At 42.5% G+C, this 20,006-nt stretch overlaps 1 protein-coding gene across 1 annotated transcript in view; it reads right to left on the bottom strand.

The window, feature by feature from the left end:
* The window catches only part of NXPH2 (neurexophilin 2), a 40,510-nt gene extending 24,464 nt beyond the window's left edge, over positions 1–16,046 (bottom strand). Inside the window, exon 1 of the mRNA XM_059820439.1 lies at positions 15,990–16,046. Coding sequence (XP_059676422.1) covers positions 15,990–16,043 — 54 coding nt within the window. The 5' untranslated portion in view covers positions 16,044–16,046. The remainder of the gene's footprint in view (positions 1–15,989) is intronic.
* Between the last annotated feature and the right edge of the window lie 3,960 nt (positions 16,047–20,006).

Here is a 20,006-nt window from a genome sequence, read left to right as displayed (position 1 = left end):
AAAGAAGATGACTTAAACAATCTTGTTTGCTTCAAATTTCATTATAAAGTTATTTTCAAAATATATTGTTGAAAGTTGCTGCTGTGGGGTTTGAAGAATCTGAAGGAAGGGTGTTATTAAACACGCAGAATTTCCATATTAATGCAAATGTGACTTTCAATTCAACAGACACTGATGGCTGCTGAGTATTTAAGTTAGCTTCTTCCTCTCAGTATTAGTAGTGTGCTTTTACCCCTCAAGGCCCATATTTATGCCAGCAGTGCAATATCACTGGGAGGGTGGACTTCTGTCACCAGGTTAAACAAGCATGGCTACCAGAAAAGGCACCGCCACCACCTTCCTCCCATTCTTCCAGTACACTCTCTTTCCTTCATCAGAGAAATGCTTGTGCCAGAACGCTGGATATGATTCATTTAAAAACCTCGATATTTTCCTAGCAGCTTTATTTTTTAAACACAATGACTCAAAGTTGATTATCTCAATTACAGGCTTTGAATGGCAGCATATAAATGAATTTAGCATTTTTTTTTCCCTTGTTTCAAATGCACACATTCCTTGAAACAGAAGTCATATTTATATTGTGTGGTAGACTTAAAGGACAGCTTTCATCTGCTAACTTACCAGGACATTGTCTTACATACACATACTGAATGTGTCATAGGATGAGATGTTCTTCCTTGCTTGGTAATATACCTAGACACAGACTGCTTCATATTTGAGTTGTCTGGAAGACAGTGCACTTGAATAGATGGCTAGGGTGAGTGCTTAAAAGCATTTTTAAGAAAACAGAATTTTTTTTTTGCCTGATGAACTTAAAAATACCCCAGTGCAGACATATGTTTAGTACCATGTGAAAGAAGAATTTATCTTAAAATTTATCTTTTGATAATTATATTTATATTTCGCAAAGATAAAAAAATGATTCATTGTGATCTGCTGACTTAATCTTTCATCCTACACATGGATGCAGTATTGCAGACCCCATTGCTTCCAGGATTGTGACACACCATAGAGAGAGCTCAACCAGTTGGTCCCAGAATTCGGACCGCAATCAGAAAATGAGCAACCAGATTGGAAAAAAAGACACACTTATGTATGTTTATGAGTTACATCCATCAGTTGTACTTATTTATACTGTCTTACAGAACATTAGTAAATGCATAGAACATTAGTATACTTCCACAGTAGTGTAATTTATAAAAGGAAAAAAATTTTTAGGAAAAGCTCTGATGCACCTACTATTAAATCTTTGCTGAGGGGGATGAAACTGTTAAACTACTCACCTTGCAAACACTACTTAAAATTGACAAAGTACAGCCGAGGAAGGTTATTCTGTATCCCATCCTCCAGGGTCAATAATTCTATACTTAGGTTCAGAGAAGAACTCCATTTGTGCTTCCATACAGTCTATATTTCAGATAGGCATGCACCTTGATGTTCCTAACCAAATTGATTAATTTCTCCCACACATTTATTGTTCTTATTTCTGACTACCACAAGAAAAACTAGCACCTTGTTTAGCTCTTAATGGAAAGTTTATCTATTAAAGATGATGACTTGTATGAGAAACAGGTGGTGGTTCCAGGTAAGAAGACTATTTTATAGACTACTCCAAATGTATTTCTTTCAGGAACAGGAAATTTGAAGCAATATAAGGGTTATAGCAACAGAACATCTGATGCTTTCTTACAGCATCTTTCAACAGAAGTTTTTCTTACACATTGACAGTTACAAAGGTTGTCACTGCTTGCAAAGAAAAGTGTCTCTTGGGACAGAGAGGTTTCTTCAATCAGAAATTAGAGACTGAGCAAAATATTTAGGTATACAATCTGTTTATGTGTAATTCCTGCTGTTATTTTTCTCTTCAGCCGCCACTGTATTTACTCAGAGCACTGGTGTGTGCTCAGCCCTGTACATGAAGCAGAAGGCACCCCTCAAGATCTTGCAATAGAAGTAATACATCGGGGAGAGTGGTAATGTTTCTGGCTAGAACTGTACTCATCCTACCTTTTGGTGTTGTGCTTGTTAACTTGCACATATTGCTAATATAGTCACGTAGTTCACATCTTCAGAATATACACACAGCATGCATAGAGTCCCATCCTCATGGGCTGACTGCTGATGTCTAAAAGAAAAAAAACCAGACTGCCTTGGCAGAGTGTCCAGAGATGGATAAAAAAAAGGTTGTAGCAAACCCATTGCAGTTTGAAGTAGAAAAAAATATTCCAAGAGAATTGTTCAGAATACAACACCTTCCACCTGAACCTAACCCATTTTCTGCATCCACAAAATTACCAAATTCTCCAAGAGTCCTCCATGCTTAGATGGGATCTTTTAACCCTAACAAGTTGGGTCAGCACTGCAGATATCTTTCCATTCAGATGTTCTGCGAAAACCAGCAGGCAAGAGGGAAGAAAAAGACGACATAAGTTACTCCAAACAAGCACGATCAGTAGAAAAAAATCAACAAAGAGGCAAAACTTGTTGTGACTCACAATGCTAACATTGTAGTTCTTTGAGGAAAAGGTCCCCAGGCAAATAATGTAGCCTAATGCAAAGTGTCTCAAGAGTGGTGGAAAAGATAGGCAAGCATCACAGGAAGGAATTAGGAAAACTTTGTGTATAGTATTAGGAAAAACTTACTAAACCATATGATACCGTCAGCTGTGAAACTTCCTAGGGATTATCATGGCACCTGCTAAAAAAAACTAAGGAAGAATACTAGGAAGCGTTCAGTATGAGCAACCCTACATCACAGGAAGATATTGGGTAGCTTGCCCTGCTATCCATCTGCTAAAGAAAACAACAGAAGGGCAGGGAGAGCTTGAGAGACAGCAAGTACAGTTCTTCCACAGGTTCATAATGGGTGCCTAGGTCTTAAAACTATAACCTGTAAAACCACACTGTAAGACGCATGACCCAAGTAGTCCTTAAGTTTTAAGAACGCAAATTCCCTTTAATTTGTTTTGGAGCATGCCTTGCCAAACACCTGAGCTCCTAATCCATGTATGGGCGCTCTCAGGACAGAACTCTAGGCATCCCTTCATCGATTTCTGTTGAAGGATCCAATCCAGGATGTGGTTTTCAGACACCTTTGACTAAGGACAAAGAAAGAGGAAAAAATGCTTGCAATGATGCCTCCACCACTTCTTCTTTTCTTTTCTTTTTTAGGTTTTTTAATCCAATGTTTCCTTGCAGGACCAAGAACATCTTCTGGTAGGTATGAGAGGAAAGCTACTTTCCTGCTCTCACTGAATTTGAACATACATATCCCACCTACAAAAAAAATGAACGAATTTGTACTTATTCTCTCTCCTTCTCCAAAAGGTAGATGCAAGCAGCTTTCAGTCCCTTTGAGGGCAGGGACTGAGCACCCTCCTGTAGAATACTGTCTACCTTGATAAATATGATACTGTCTTGAGAGATGCAGGCTCACTTTCCTTTCTGTTACTCTAATTAGGGAATAAGCACTGACTTATTTGCACAGAGAGAATGGAGATATTATCACCTGTTTATTCATTAGTCATTAAAGCTGTTCTACCTTAGGCTAACCAGCTTCCCTTAAAAAGCCTGCTAGTCTAAGTGAAACAAGGCATCCTTGCAACCCAAAGGAATGCTCTGAAGTTCCTAAAACGGCTACATTTTAAGCCACTGCTCCTTTCTTCTCCGGACCTTGCTAGGTATCTCCCTTCCTTCTGTATGGGGAGCTTGCTGAATCCCGTTCTCAGGCACGATATGCAAACTGCAGGTGTTTAATTCAAAGCTGTGACAGAGATAACTTCTGCACTATCTTTTAATGACTCTGAATTTTCCAGGAATTTAGTTAAGATGTTATTCTCAAACTGAAGAAATGAGAAAAAAAACCCCTTTATTTGTGCAGGTTTTCTTGACCCACTAAAATTGATTACTACTTCTTTTCCAGTTGAGTATTTTAAAGAGAAGCCTGAACCAAATGAATTATACAGTAGCCCACCTTTTCATTACAGCCAAAGAAAGATTAAAATGTCTTTTGTAGCTTCTACATGTCTATACAATAATAACCAAACCCCTGAAATATGGCCATCCCAGGAATTTCTGGTGAACTTCTGATTGGGATGCAGGTGTGTTTTGGCTTTCAGACTAATTTCTGTTTCAAATACTATTTTAGCCCATTTCCTAAAAAAATCCAGCTTCCTAAGAGGCTGTTGCCTGTCAGCTGTATGTCAGTCCCACTCAAATAACTGTTCAACCATTCTGTGCACTTCAATCGGATCTGACAGAGTTGGTGATCTCAAGGATAATTAGATTTCTATTAAATAATTGTAGTGGGTAAGACAGAAATGGGGACATAGGGCACTTATTCATAGTGGAGCAGGCTTTATTCATACTTGCTCACAGACCAGTTTTTCTTAATATTCCCTGAATGTACATAAGGATATTAATATCACTGGTATGGGACAAGTCAGTTAAGTTACTACTTGTTTGTGTTATCAGGACTACAGTTTTAATATCTAAATAGAACATAAAGTTGAATCTCCTTCACAGTTACCAGCTTCATTGACATCAATTAAAAATAAATCTAGTAGTTAATCTGAACTGGACAAGACAATCTGATCCATCAAAACCCAAGAATGATACAATACCTATTATATTTGTATTTTTCACCATATTAATCTTGTTATTCCACAAAAAAATATAACTCTGCTGTTCATTGAAAGAATATTGCAAACTCACCAGAAGGCAAAAGTCTGCAGAATGGCATTCTTAGTCGTCATAAATACAAAGTTAGCTATTTTAAATCCATTCCTTCCCTCATTGTTCAACATTAAGTATTAAAAACAGCAACACTGAACCTTCAGTCTAAGCAAGCAGAGTAACAGATCCCATCCAATATCCACAAAAAGGTTTTGTTAAATAAAATGTGGAGTTTAAATTCCCTAGTCACAGCAGTGTTAGGCTGTCCATTGCTGATAATACATAGGTCACGCATATCTGAATAAAAGGATTGTGGGGTGAATACCATAAAATGGATGAGTATGAGGTATGTCATGTTTTTTCATTCTTACATTTCGAGACATTTCATTTATTTTAAATCAAATAGGTCCTAACTCAACAATGAATTTATTCTCCTGTCAGACACTCAACTACCTTGGTATTACTTTAAGCTAGCTTCAGTTAGGTGCCAGGAACTGGATACTGACTTTTAGTGAGAAGAAAAATAACAGGTTCAAAGAGGGAGATGGATGAGAATGGCTCTCCCACTTTTTAAGAACGCTAAGGAAAAATATCAGTCATGATTTCACCAGAACTGCTGTAGAAAAGAAATCTGGCATTTTGAGTTCTAGGGAGAAGCAGAGAAAGTGTAAAGAAACAAAAAACCTTCTGTGCCCCCAGAACGCTAATGTGGTGGAAATGCAGTTTGTTGTATCTCTTAGTCTTGATCTAAATTTTACACAGCAGAGCTCACTGCCAAAGCAAGACCTTGATAGGGAGAGGGTGTCAGAAGGGAAAAATATGCTTTTTAGAGAAATAGTGCAGTGTCTACAACATCTGCAGTTCTGTAAATCTTGCTTCTTCAAAAAAGGTATGACAGCCCCCACATCATATTCCGGTCTTTTGCTTTAATAGTGGTTATCCACTCAGATTTTGCCTTGTAAAAACAGAGTTAAAAAATGAACAATTTTAAATCGAACCACTCTAGAAGTACATTATGCAACCTAGGACTCAAAGCCAACAAAGCCTTTGGACTGATCCGCTACCAGAGAGTTTGGACAGACAGCTCTCAGCAAGGGGTGAGCTAATGACCGCTAACAGATTCTGAAAAGATGACTATATTTAATTTGTTTCCTGTACAAAAACATACTGTACAGTATGTTTTGCTTTAAAAAACAAAGTTGAAGTATTTTTTTCTGCTGGGCAGTAGAAGGGAAGACAGTCTTTCTACCTGGTCCTAGCTACCATACTTTGGATCAGGGGGGCATCTCCAGGAAAAGAGGAAAGTGAGGAAACCACTGCGTCTCCCAGAGGAATGGAGCATTCTCTGCCTGGAAAAAACTTCAGGAGGATGGAGCAGGGAGAGAGGGAGGAAAAGAGGTGGCAAGCAGGCACCTCACGGCAAACTAGAGCTTGTCAAAGCTCCCTGGAGGGCCAGAGGCTTCCTTACAGCAGGGAGCAGACCCAAGCCAGGGGAACGTGGAGAAGACTGATGGATTTGTCATTCAGCACAGAAGACCGTGCTGTTTGATTCAAAATTAGCTAAAAATGGATGTTTCCGGTACTGGAAGACTAATTTGATGACTGTAAACCACACAGCGACTCAACAGCAGGATGAAGCAAAGTCGGGCATACAACTGCAGCTGTATCACAGGATTTGTCCCAACCTGATAAGGAGTTTAACATCAGTCTTTTCCTTGCCTTGAATGGCCACAGAATTGAAATTGGCCCATGGACAAAATTTAATCTGTTATAAAAGAAAGTGAGGTGCAATTTAGTTAGTGATCATCACATATAAGTTTTTCAATCATCTAATTTGAATTGTCCCAGGCTAAAACACCCGGTAACTCCTCAGTGGTGCCACAGCAACAGAGGTAACATTATCTACTACGAATCTTTCCACAAAGCTGATTAGCATTTTGTTAGTTTAGTAAGTGGAAAACAACACAGGCTTTAGCCTTCTCCCTGACACACTGTTTGCTCAAGAAACTAAAGAACCACTCTTTGCTCCACATTCTGTCGCTCTGAAAATGTCCCCATTGCCGGCCAATCAAGAGTCAAGATTCAGCAGCTCTTTTCAGCTGCTATGGTGCTTTAATTTTTCTCTTTTTTTTAAAGAAAAAAAAAAGGTTTTAAGATTGAAGTTTCATCTTTAACTTATTTAAGATATTGCTTCCTGACTTTTTCTTTTTTATTGTTTCTGACTATCTTAGAGAGATTTTTATTTGCTTTTAAACCAAGGAGGCTCCAAAGTAAAAGCATATTTTAAGAATCCATAACAAAATAAAGCACAAGAGGAGGATTTTGTAATCATCCCCAAATTAAACATTAAAATCTGTGAAATAAGGAGTTTAGTTTCTCACATGCAATACCAACCTTCCTGACACATGGGAACACATGCCTATGTGGCCTACAACCAGCAGTTATACAGTTGTTTCTCCTGTATTTAAATCTGCATTTATACCTGGAGGTTGCTTAGACATATTTAGGTTTAAACCTTGCCGCTCTGGTCTCTCAGCAAGATTTAGTGGCACTGACTTGTGCTAGCATATTTGACTTGCAGACTGGAGTTGGGTTGAACCCCATGAACCAAGGAGTTTGCATGAGCTTATGTAGACCACAGCCTCATAATGCAACCTCTGCCCCATAGTACATGAAATAAATGTATTATAATTATACTTTGTCCTGAAATTATATTAAAATATATTGTAAAGCTATTCAGGAGGTTTTTCTGTGTTTTATGTTTTCCTCCTCGAAGTGTCACTTAAGGGTAGGGATAAAGCTATTTCTTTATGTCGTTCACTTATTCTCTTAGTACAAACCCTGAACTTAGTTTCCAAATACATGGCTCTAAGATGACTATGACCCACATGCAGTTTAATTACACATTTTCTTGTCTTTTGGAAACAAAAAATATCAAACTACTGTGTTATTGAATTAAAAAATGTAGATATATTAGAAATTTATCTGAGGAAAGCGTGTGGTACAGCACTAAAATCCAGCTTGGAAAAAATTCGTGCAGGTTCACCTTAATAGTAATGGGTTAAAAATCCTAAGCAGTAAGTCACATTAATCAACGTATGGTCATTCACCATGGATGCAAACACATCACAGAAGTCAGCTTCTCCTCTGACAAAGTTCAAGTTCATCCTTGCCTCTGCCTCTGTATCAAGACGGGCCAGTGGAAGAGAGGGTCTATTCTGTTACACAGAATATTCTTCTGGTCCACTGGAGGTGAAGCTGAAAAACATACCCTGGGGTTCCCTCAGTTTCCCAGAATAATGATGGCACACATGTAACATATCTTGACTATAAAGTACCATGAAGTCCAACTACAGAGTACTATAAAGCTACTCTTACATACCTATTCGTGTACTACAGTCTCTGAAGGTTTCTTCTTCTAAGAACCACCCAACTGCTTGGACTAAAGAAGAAAATTTAACTTGGGAATACTTTCGTATGGTTAAGGCAGCCAATGGTGGTGGAACACACTCCCTAGTAACAGCTACAGCTGAAGGCTGGAGAACAAATCCCTGGCCATGAGAGCCTCTAAGCCCCGTGGGGAACAGCAGTTCCAACTTTCCAAACACATGTAATTAACAACAGAAGCAATCAGCAGGTGTTTGCAAGGAGAAAAAAGCCAGGCAGCCTCAGAGGAAAAAAACTTCAAGGTCCCGTATTTTATCCTCCTGGGGTGCTAAGCTTTGTGGTTCCCCACCCCCCTTCACGGGACGGGAACAGACACAATATCCGGACCTGCTCATGGCAATCACCAGATTCTTGCACATGTACAATCAAAGAAATGGACTAAGTCAGAGAGCTCAAAACTTCCTTCTTTGCTTTCCCCTGCTGAGGGGCTGGTTGGAAAAATCCCACTTCCAAGTTCTTCCCAGTGGGAAGAGTAACAGCAGAAAGGACCCACCACAGACTCTCACACCCAGAACTTGGTGTTACTGTGGGAATATTCATTGTTACTGCCAGTCTGTCTGTCCCTCTCCTCCTACCGTAACTGCTCAGGCTCCCTCCACCTACCCAGGGAGCTGTTTTATGTCCATCTTCTTCCTCTCTCTCATATTCACCTCTCACTCCCTCAGCCAAGTCCCAGTGCTCTTTTTCTTCAGGTCAGCCTCAAGCACAGCCAGCTCCTTCTCCATCAAAACCATAAAAAGCCATTATATCTACATAATAACAGAACGAACACAGCAGCACTTCTATGTACAGTGTTTTATTTTCCTAGATAATGGGTAATTAAGGTTGTGTTTATACCGGTGATTCATGGTATTAGAAATACCTAGTCATCACCAAAACCAAGGACTATAAAGTCAGGAAATTCTCAACTGATCATAAACATAAACCAAACATGCTGGATCTAGAGAAGCAGAATTAGGGCATTCGAAGTAGCCTCAGCTCTGCACTGTAATGACACAATAACCGTAATTGGTCCCAATGCACATAAAAACTGATTTTAGAGACATTAGATTCTTAGTTTTATTTTTTATTTCTCCCTATTCTTTCATTTTCACTTCCCTGCTAATAATAGCTTCTATTACTACCAATCGTTTGGAACAAAGAGAAAACCTATCAAGAACTACAGCTCTTAAAGCTCTTTAATTCCACCTGAAATTACAGTCAAGTCATTAAAATTCTGTATTTACAGCAAGCGCTGCCATTCCAGGGAGAGCAGAGCATCATAACCAGCACTGAATTCTCTGCTGCAAGGACAAAACTACTTAGTCTTAACTGTGGACCCATCTTCGTAGCCCCTTATTTCCTCTCCACTCTTTAGTTGTTTCCTTGAATCTCTTTGTTAACTGCGACTAGTTGGCACAGAACACCAGCCCACAAGGAAATTCTCTGCAGGAAAGGAATTAACATTGTTTTCCAAGTCCTGACCTGCAGACCTCATAGGTTTTGTGTGAGATTCATCCAGAAACTCATGACCCCCCTGTCCCATCTCTCGCTCATCTGGCAGAATGCTGACAACTCCCATATTTCTGCACAGGACCCATAGCCTTTCCAGCATCCCAAGTGCCTAGTATGTGGAGTCTGGGAGCAGGTGAACATTAGGACTCCAGCCCGTGCTCCATACTGCGAGGAGTCCTGCCACAAGGTGCAGACTCCTGGGCTGCAGCCTTATGTTGAAGCTCCTCCATCGGCTCATTTAATGCAGGGTGTGTCCCAAGTGCGTGATTTGACGTGCGGGCACGACCGCGTTGCATGACTCTGCACAGATGCTAGCACATTTTCAGTGCTACAACGGTACAGTAATAGTTTCTGAAGTATGAACCACAAGGAAACAACTGACAAATGGGATGAATATAGATAAGCAGAGAAAACCTTCAAGTGTGCAAAGTGCTAAATTAGGGGAAAGGGACTCTAAGAGGGTGAAACATGAGTCTTGTGGACTTACTTAACAGTAGTGATGCTCTGCTGGAAACAGAACCTACCTAGCAGGTCCACCCATTATTTTCTTTAACTCCGACTGATTCTTTAACTACCTAAACAAACTGCATAAACTACAGCTACAAACATAGTGTGAAATTGAGATAACGAAAATGGAATAGGAACAATGAATGGGCTTGGGGAAATATAAACAAGCGTATTTAAGATTTGAAGTGAAAAGCCAAAGCTGCCCCAAAATAGGATGTTTGGAAATCAAATTCCAGATGAATTTATAATGGTCATGTGGAATGGGAACTTTCACTTTCTTCTTTTCCAGTTCTGCAAGATTTGATCTAGTAAAAAGTTCAAAGCCACTATTTTTGCTTCATAACGGGTATAGTGAAGTGGTGAGTTAAAGAGGAGGGCGAAAATCAGGACTAGAAGACAGATTAACAGAGCAAATATAGTGTCCTGTGAAGTACACATGCTTTTAAATAGTCACTTGTCACAGCAATTTTGTGAGAAAGGCAAAAAATTCTTCCTTTTTCCCCACTGTATTTGGTTTTGATACAGTGATAAGTACGCATGAAAGACTCAAAGTGACAGTCTTCCCGGAGCACCAGAACAGCTCGCTCTGTTTCTGAGGAAGGTGCAACCCACACCTATGGAATTACAGCTTTTGTCTTAAAACCATTCAGCATAAACTAGCGCTGATCTTTCCTTATTGCAGCTATTTACCAGAAGTGCCCAAGAATCACCATGTCTTATTCAATATTTGAGCCAACCACAGGTTAACATGTCACCCACAAATCACAGGCTACTAACCGCTGGCACCCCTGTGAGGGTTGCTGCCCAGTGCTCATTTCCCATGCCCTGCGCTATGCCGAGCGGCTCTTGCTTCTTCTTCGTACATTTTTGTTTGTGAAGTGTTGATTAAGGGTAAAATTTTCAACAGTACAGGAGGAATTTGGTGCACCTAGAGCAGAATTGCACCTCTCTGGGTCTTGATGCCCTGAAAGTCCAGACCAGTGAGTGGTTTCTGCTGCTGCACCCTTTCGACTCCCATGCCCAAGTTCCCTTCTTGCAGAAACCAAGGCTTGGGAAGCAAAACAGAAAGGTGGGAACGATCAGTGCTTCCCAATTTAGCATTTGGGCTCCACCAGTCTTTCTGTTTCACTTCCCTGTTGGTTCCACTGCGCTACCGGTAATGAGAAGTACTTACAGCACACCTCTGACACGTAGCTCTCAAAGTGCTTTACAAAGGCAGGAAAATACTTTCCATGTTACAGATGGAAAGATTGAGACTTGGATTTTACGCGCCCTGTGCTAGGGAAGCCTGAGGTATCTTGCGGTCTAGTGGACATCAGTCAAACAGACTTGCTGTACAGATTTTAAATAGGATGGATAACCTTTCTGTGCCCCTGTCGACCTACAAAGAAACTGAAAAATATCAGTCACCAATTACACAGAACTAGGTCAAAAGATGTGATGTAAGGACAAGTTGAGTCGAGCACTGCATGTTAACCTCCTATGTAAACTAGACCTAGCCCCATCCACCTTAATACATAAGTCCTCATTCAGGATAATAAATTCTCAAACTGCTGAAACTAGCATTTGTTCAGCTGTCTTCAACTTCAAACTGCCTGCATTCCTTGGGTTACTTAAATTACTTTATTAGATAAGGCTTACAATGCCTACAGCATCAAGAAAAATACCAAAATAAACCAAATGAAATGTTGGGCCCAATATATTTCATGACAAATATCTCCCTGAAATTAAGGGGGATGGAATTTCATCTGTGCGCTTCAAGATGACCAGAGGGAAGCATTTACCTTTCCGAAACAGAGCTGAGAGTTTTGCATGGTGCCTATTTCTGATTCTCACTGCAAGGGCATGTTACGCAGACCACGTTTGCAAGGCTTTGGAGACAAAATTAAAGTAGCCAGGAGGAACATACCTCTGTGTTTCTACGCCTCACGCTGTATACATATTTTAAATGGAAATGCAGCTTCATCTCAGTTTTCAAGCTATTTCTGCTTATGAAGCAATGTCTTATACTATAGCAAGTTATAAATGTCCTTTTCAGCTCAAGTTGTTAAGAAACTTAAATTTTGTTTTAAAAAAAACTCTGTAAAACTTTTGGCTTCACTGTCTGACATTGTTTTTTGTTACAGTTAGAAATTTCAGCACTTGAAAAGTCCAAGACAAACAATCTGACATTGAATTTCACTCATATCAAATGCTGTACTTCAATCTTGGTGGAGAAAAATCTTAAAATAACATACTTTGGTTTTTTTCCTAATTATTTCTCATCTATACAAAAACTACTGGGAAAAAAATTAACTGCTTTTAAGGGTTTGTAAAATAATTGATTCCTAGGTTTCTAATATGGTGACAACTCTGCCCAATGATAAGGTGAGAAGAGAGTTTCTTGATAGGAATGCTGATGCAACTTTAACTATAGGCACTAGAAAATGCTGCTGAAATCCTTTCTTAATTTCAGACTGCAAAGACGCAAGAATAGACAAATAGTTAAGGTGCCCGATTACCCTACAGAACCACAGGTCCTATCTGTGAGTGTTTGTCCGTAACTATACCGTGCAAAGACAAAATGAAAGTAGTGGCTATACTAGCTACCTATAGCTAAAGCAAACTATGCTTCTTGATTCAAAACCTATATACAGCCCTTATTTCCTCTTTCTTTCTTAAAGGAAAGGGGGGAAATGGCATACATTTTGAAAACCCCATATAAACTATGTTAAACAATGTTACGAAACACGACATTTTAAAGGTGCCTATTAATGACATGAAAAGAAAATACTGGATACTGACAGCATTTTTTATTTTCTGTAAACAAGATTTCTTTAAAATGACAAGTAATATTCCCAGGGAAGCAGCAGAGGCCTCCCTCCCTTTAAGGCATTTAAAGCTGACTAACTTAACAAAACACTAGCAGGTATGCTATAAAACATATAATACTAATACCTCAGTCTTTTCAATTTCCAACATGTAGAACTCCATTATTTATGAAGAGGTAACTAACAGGGCATTCGGCAATTATGTGACTATTGGAAAAGCTTGCTCGAAATTAATAGCAAAGCAAGAGTACCAACTAATGATAATACAATACAACAATTTTTGGTCTTCTTATCAGTAACAGCCCAGACACATACTGACTGTGCACTGCATATTATTGTTTTGATCAATATTGATAATATAAGGTAAACCTGACTTTCAAAATGAACACATTTATACAGAAGCATATTAGCACCTTAGCCTGACTCAACAACAGGCTTTCTTACTGTTTAGTATACCCAAATATGCAAAGTAGTTTAAGAAATATATATGTGCTCATACTGCATGCATACTGGTACACCATCTATTAATCAAGGTAATAATCCAGAAACACGCTACAAAAATACATCCACGTTCTAGTAAGGAAGTACTAAACATGAACTTCTGATCGAACAATTGTAGATAGAGCATATAAACAATCGCCTAACTAACACTGCTTTCAGAAATCCAGTGAGATTGTCTACCATAATCTTTAGCATCTCCTCAAATTTGTGCAGTTTTACATGGGTTTTATCCTACATTTGTTCGTCTTTAAAAAGTAGGTAAGTAGATAACACGCTTTTGTATTTGAAAGCCAAGCAGGCACTTGAAGTTAAATCTAATTAAAAAGAAGTACTTCTACCTTCAGTAGAACGTAGTGCCAAAATATTTTGCATTCTAACATCTCTGTTTTCATTAAGAATTAAGATTGCACCATCAGGAAGGGTTTGATGGCAGCATTTCTGGGTTACTAGAATGCTGCTGTATTGCAACACTGAAACCCACATTTTTTTCTTTCTTGGCTGAAATGCTGAGCCTTTAGCGTTGTATTAATATTAACCACGTTGATCTTTGGTTTAAAAAAAAAAAAAGTCAAGAATTAGTACCACCAATGCCTGCCTGCTAAAACTGCTAATTAGATTCCAGGAAGCTACCAGTCACTCCAAATACTGGCCAGAGAACAAAGAATAGCAGAGAGACTTGTATTCAGTGCATTACCACAGGCATCAAATATTTCCAAACTCCATTTATAATAAGCTGTAACTTTTACCAGATGTTAACCAGAAGTTCTGGTAACAGTATGCCAAAATGTATTTACACAACTTTTTAGTAATAGATTAGCATTAAAAGGTACACTTAAAATGCCTCAAAAATCTCATGCATTCTCATTTTGCTTTAATTTATTATTTAAACTCATTTATGTAAGCTATAAAACTAATTTACTCCAAAACTTTGCTGGTTTGTATATAAAGAATGCAGAAAAAATGAATACTCCTGGGTGAGCTGAGTGCCACATCCACCTGAAAACCTGCACTGACGACGCATGATTTTTGTTTGATTCAAGACAGCAACTTTGCTTCTTCCATCAGCCTTCACTCAAGGCACGTAAAACCACAGCAAGCAACTTCCCAACATCATCCATAACACACTGTGCAACAAACCCGATCCCCGCTGATAAAAGTTTTAATCAATCCCTTTGATATCTGTTTAAAAAAACGAAAAAGGAGGGTGTGTGAACGAGAGAGAGGGGTTGTAGGTGTGAGGAAGGAGCGTTTTAATTTGGTTCTCTTCTGCTCAGCAACTTTGTAATCCATTTACTGCTTTCCTTTCCCATCTCTCACCCTTGCCCGTTGTTTAGCTGGAAACTGGGCTGCGAGAATGTGAGGAATGTAAACAGCCTTTTCTTGTCCAAAAGGATCGGGATGTGAAAGAAACGCGTGCCTTATCGCAGGACTGCAGCTCGCTACTTCATTGCTATGATAAAGTGCTGGAGCAAAAAACATTACACGACAAGCACAATCCAAAACCGGATTAGAATTTGACATAAGCTTCCTCAAAAACTAATCAATCAACTCACGCTGTAATATTAGACTCCAGTTCTTCAGGAGGGTGTTTAATCCCTTCAAGGTTTATTACACACTCCCTATTGACTACAGTGACAAACTTTCGGATAGAAGGCAGCTGGGGAAGAGAGGCATAACTTTTGCAGCACGAATAATCACGGGAGTAGTTAGCACCCTCCCGAAAAATAGAATTCCGACGCTGTAACAACGCTTGTTAAAGTGAAGATTGCCCAACTCTTTCGCAAATGGTGTTTCTCCTTCTAACCAACCCCGCCGTACCAAGGCGAGCGGTAAGGCCGCCCGCCCTGGAGGGACAGGACGGCGTGGGGCCGGGGGCAGCCGCGCTCCTCGCCTTGCCTCCCCCCGGCACAGCCCCGAGCCTTCGAGTCTGCGTTTCACCTTGTCACCACGACAGTCCCCACATTCCCCCACTGCCTGCCGGGCAATATGTAGCACATAGCACAGGCATCGGCGACAGTTTAGGGTAAAAATCAACAAAAGCCTCGGCGGGCGCTGCAGCAAGCCGAAACTAGGGAGGGAGCCTTCAAAGCGCAGGTGGCCCGACCTGCACAACCCGCTGCGTCGCCCGCACGAAAAGAGGCACCTGAGGACAGCAGAAAACTTTTCGGGAACGGGACGCTTTCGGGTGGGACTCGGCACCCACCCACCGCCCCGCCGTACCCGGCGGCTCCCGGCGCATCCCGGGGCCGGGGCCCCCCGCGGCTGCCGGGGCCGCTCTTTGCTCGGGCCCCCGAGTGCCCCGCGATCCCGAACGAGCCCGCCGAGCGGCAAACGCGCGGAAAAGCACAGACCCGCTTAAAAAAATTAAATAAATAAAAATAAAACCAGGTGTCGGGCGGCGGGAGGCTGCCCGCCGGCGTGGTGCGGGCTGCTCGGAGTCAGCCCTGCCTTTGCCTCCGGAGGAGACCGCGCCCGCCGCCCTCCCCGGCGGGAAGGGCGCCGGCTCCCCCAGAGCCTTGCGGCAGGGGCCGGGGGGGCGCGGGGAAGGAGACTTACGAGCTGGAGGACGCCCTGGACCACGACGAGGGGCAGGGGCTGCAGGTGCACCATCCTGGCTGCCGGTCTAGGAGGCGACTCCCCTCGCGCGGGTCTCGCACATCTCCGCTCCGGGGAGGAGGGGGGGGCAGGACTGCGCGCAGGGACACACCGCCCCGCTTGTCCCCCCTCACGGGGCGCTGGCAGGCAGCGGCGAGACCCCGGCACTGCCGCGCCGCTCCGCGCCGCGCCGCTCGGCTCCGCGGGCGGCCATGGCGGGCGGGGAGGCGGGAAGGCGGGAAGAAGAAGGCGGGAGGCGGCAGCGGCGGCGCTGCCGGGCCGGGCCGGGCCGGGCGGCCGCGGCACCCCCCGCGGGGCGGAGGGGGCACCTCTCACAGCCCGCCGCGGACCGGCGGCGCGGCGGCATGCGGGCGGCCAGAGCCCGCCGCCCCGCTGCCTGCCATGGTGCTGCCGGGGCGGAGGAGCCCCGCGGCTGGGCCGAAGTTGAGGAGAGCCGTTGAGGGGGAGGCGGCGCGCCCCCGCCGGTGCTGAGGAGACCCCGCTGCCCCGGGCGGGGCGGCCCTCCCTCCCCGGCAAGTTTAAAGCCGCGGCGGCCCCTCCTTCGCCCGCGGCCACCGCCTGCCGCCCTGGCCGGAGGGGAACGGCGGCCCTCGGGGCCAGAGCCCGCGGGGGAAGCGACCCCGGCGCTGCCTTCCCTCAGGGAGCCTCCGCTGCCCGTTCCCGCCGTTGGCCTCCTGCTGTGGTGTAAAAGGAGAGACAGGTGAAGGGTTTGACTTCACGTTCACTCCCCGGGCCCATTTTTGTAGGAAACCCACTGTTACAGCCCCACTTCTCTCGGGTGGGTCTGGCCCCCTGGCACCTGCACACGGGTGGGCAGCCGTGGTCCTTGTGGAGAAACTCAGCATGTCTCTTCTCCCCAGCTGTGAGGAGACATGGCGGGACGGCCGGGCCCTGCAGCCTGCCCTGGCACCCGCCGGCCCGGCTGGGGCCCTCGGCCTGCCCTGGGGACGCCGTACGTCTGTCAGCTGGGGACCGTGTCCCCTCGAGCGGGCGTAGGGACAGGGTCAAGTTCAAGTGGGGCCCTTGTGCGGGGCTTGAGCTGCGCAGGGGAGCGGGGAGCAGCCGTGCTGCTGGCGGCACGGGGCAAGCGGGGCCTGGGTGATGGCGCCCGAGCGTGCTGGGAGCCCAGAGGGCTGGAGAATCCGTCTCCGAAGAAGTGACTCTGAGGTTATACCCATTTAGTAACGTAAATTAATGTATAGACTCTGGACCTATTTTTGAGATGGGCATGAGCAGCCTGAAACTTTCGTTCCTGTGCTTTCGAGCTGCAGGAATGACAACCTTGTAATGCGGCAACTTGAAAGGGGAAATAAAATTCTGAGTGCAGGAGGCTGGGGTTGGATGGAAACCCCGGCCACGTTCGGCACACGTGCCTCCCACATGGCCTGGGACTGACGAGGTAGCACCGTTACCCGTCACGGATACACCTGCATCAAGTCTGGCAGTGCCAGTCTTTACTAATTGCTAATTCAGACGTGATATTATACACAAGCTCTCTGCCACTGGGCTGAAGTGGAGGTAGCGGTTTCTGTTTCCAAACCCTGCCTGTCATTTGCAGGTTAGTTTCCTCTTAATTCTCAGTTGCCCTGTCTCATCTTCTTGCTAGGTCTGTGTTCAGGTTACGTTCTGACTATCTTTGTATTTTCAACTGCTAAAATCCTTGCCAGTGGAAACAGCTTTGCAAGCCCTTTCATTGCACTCGAGAGCAGCCATGATTTTACCAAATAATGATTGTGGTTGTTTAGTTGCTATATCCCACTGGTTCCTTTCCTAGCTCTGCTGCTAGTGTCTCATAAAACGTATCATGCGGATGCCATCGAGCCACAAATGGCGTTCTCTCATTTGGGTTCAGAAAACATGCTTGATCTATAGCAAAGGAAACTACATATAAACTGAACAACTTTAAAATGGGTTCATTTGCAGCAGATTCAAAGATTCAGAGAAAAAACTGAAACAGCGACGGTCACTGAGACAATACATTATAATGTAATTCACGTAGTTACTTTCTGTAGCAGTATTTGAAAGTTCTTTTTAAAGTGTTTATTTTAGCGGTCTTCAACCTGTTGTGCTGCCATTTGATTTTATTTTTAACACAGAATCATCAGCGTAAAATATGTTAGGATTTACCTATTAGAATTTAAATCCAAAAGTTGTCTTCACATCCTGGATGGAAAATAGTTAAATGCTGCTATGCTTATGTTCAGTGTCAAAAAATGATATTTTCTATTGTACTGAAATTGTGGTTTTGCGCATGCATATGAACCGGTTACTGCCTTAACCCTAAGGCAGCGCTCTGTTGAGCTGAGCAAGGCTCGTGTATTGAGCACCCTGTGCAGGGCTGAGCCAGGGAGGCAGGAGTTTACCCTGGGCCGGGCTCGCAGGGCGGTAGTGGTCCGGTCTCGGGTCCTTATAGTAAGTATACATCTTGAGCGCGATCTACTGCTCGCAGGCGGTACTGCCTGCAAGTGCAGCGCGAAATTTTATTTCCTCATGACGAATTGCATTATGCAGCTGGGTGAAAAGGGTGTTATGCAGCTAGTTAGAATTACTAAGACTAAATTCGGATGAAGTATTTAGATAGATCTTTTCAAAATGAAAAGCTGTGCTCTATAAATTCAAGGAAAGCTGAATTTCTGTAATTGGCTTTTAATGGAACAATGCTGTTTAAACTAAAGTACTGTAGTTCTATCCTATTAAATACAAACAGACTCGATCTACATGACATTAACGTTGTCACACAAGCTATCAGAAGCTGGCCTTAAATCATACTTTTTCCAGATTAATTAGCAGTAAATATTTGTAAAGCACTTTGAAGATGAAAAGCACTATGCATAGTAAGTGATAAGTATTATTGTTTATTTGTATTGCTTCCTGGAAAAATCACAGTAGTGTCGGTCAAGAACAGCATGTAAGGCCTGAGCTTTACATTCCCTTGCTTTGGCATGTTAGCATGATCTTCAAACATCATTTAAATGGGGAAGGGAAAAATTTCTGGTCTAATTTTAAGGCACAATAATAAACAGCTGGTTCATCTCAGTAAATAATGGTTGTATACTGCAGGAAGTAATCCTAATCTCTCTAGAAATGGATTGATGAGCTAGCTGTGGAAAAACTAAACTAAGAGCTCAGAGTCCTATTAAACCGTCTTGGCTGCTAAGAGACAGTGAAAAATATCTGATTAACACATGATCTTTAATGCTTGTGCATAAAGTCAATAGTAATTTTTATTCTTTTATCAAGTAATTTATAAGCACAAACAAGTAAAATCTGTAGTTAGCATCAAACCCATCTGTCATTCAACCTCAATTCAATTCTCAAATCTCATTCCTCTGAGTTAATTTAAAACACTGACATCAACCTTTGCTCTCCTTAGTTCTAAGACTCCTCACTCTCTGTTTCCAAATATTAGGAACACTGGACTGGAAAGAGCTGCCTGTGTCATCAGGTCCATCTCCCTTGACTGCAGACAGTGAAGTGTAGGCTTTTTTTGGAAACCTTTCGAGATCCGTCTTTAAATTAGCTAGTTAGGAGTGGGGTGAGTCCCACACTGCGTTAGGAAGCTGTTGCAAAAATTCACTCCTCTGGCATTTGAAAATCTTCTTCTAACTTCTAGTTTCCAGATTTACTGTATTTGATGCCTGGTTTTATACACACTTGTCCTTTTACAGTCATTGCTTTGTCTTAATGAGCTCCTTTCCCTCCTTCTGACAATGTGTAGCCCAAAAATTTTATAAGGTACAGATTCCCACTCAAATTTTATTAATTACATGACCCAGGCCGTCCCTCTCAGGCAATAGCACTCCATTTCCGGTGTTAGTCTAGTAAAACTTTTCTTTGGTCTATTCCCATTGTAATTAATCTTTTTTGAATGTGGGTGAACATCCAAATTTAGGTGTTAGTAGTCTTGTGGAACATCATTAATGCCTAATTTATCTCTGTTGGAAATATATTCTCTGA

The sequence above is a fragment of the Gavia stellata genome, chromosome 8, assembly GCF_030936135.1.
Source record: "Gavia stellata isolate bGavSte3 chromosome 8, bGavSte3.hap2, whole genome shotgun sequence".
Taxonomy (NCBI): Eukaryota; Metazoa; Chordata; class Aves; order Gaviiformes; family Gaviidae; genus Gavia; species Gavia stellata.
Note: the sequence above shows the minus strand (reverse complement) of the source record. Positions and strands in the feature narration are given on the sequence as shown.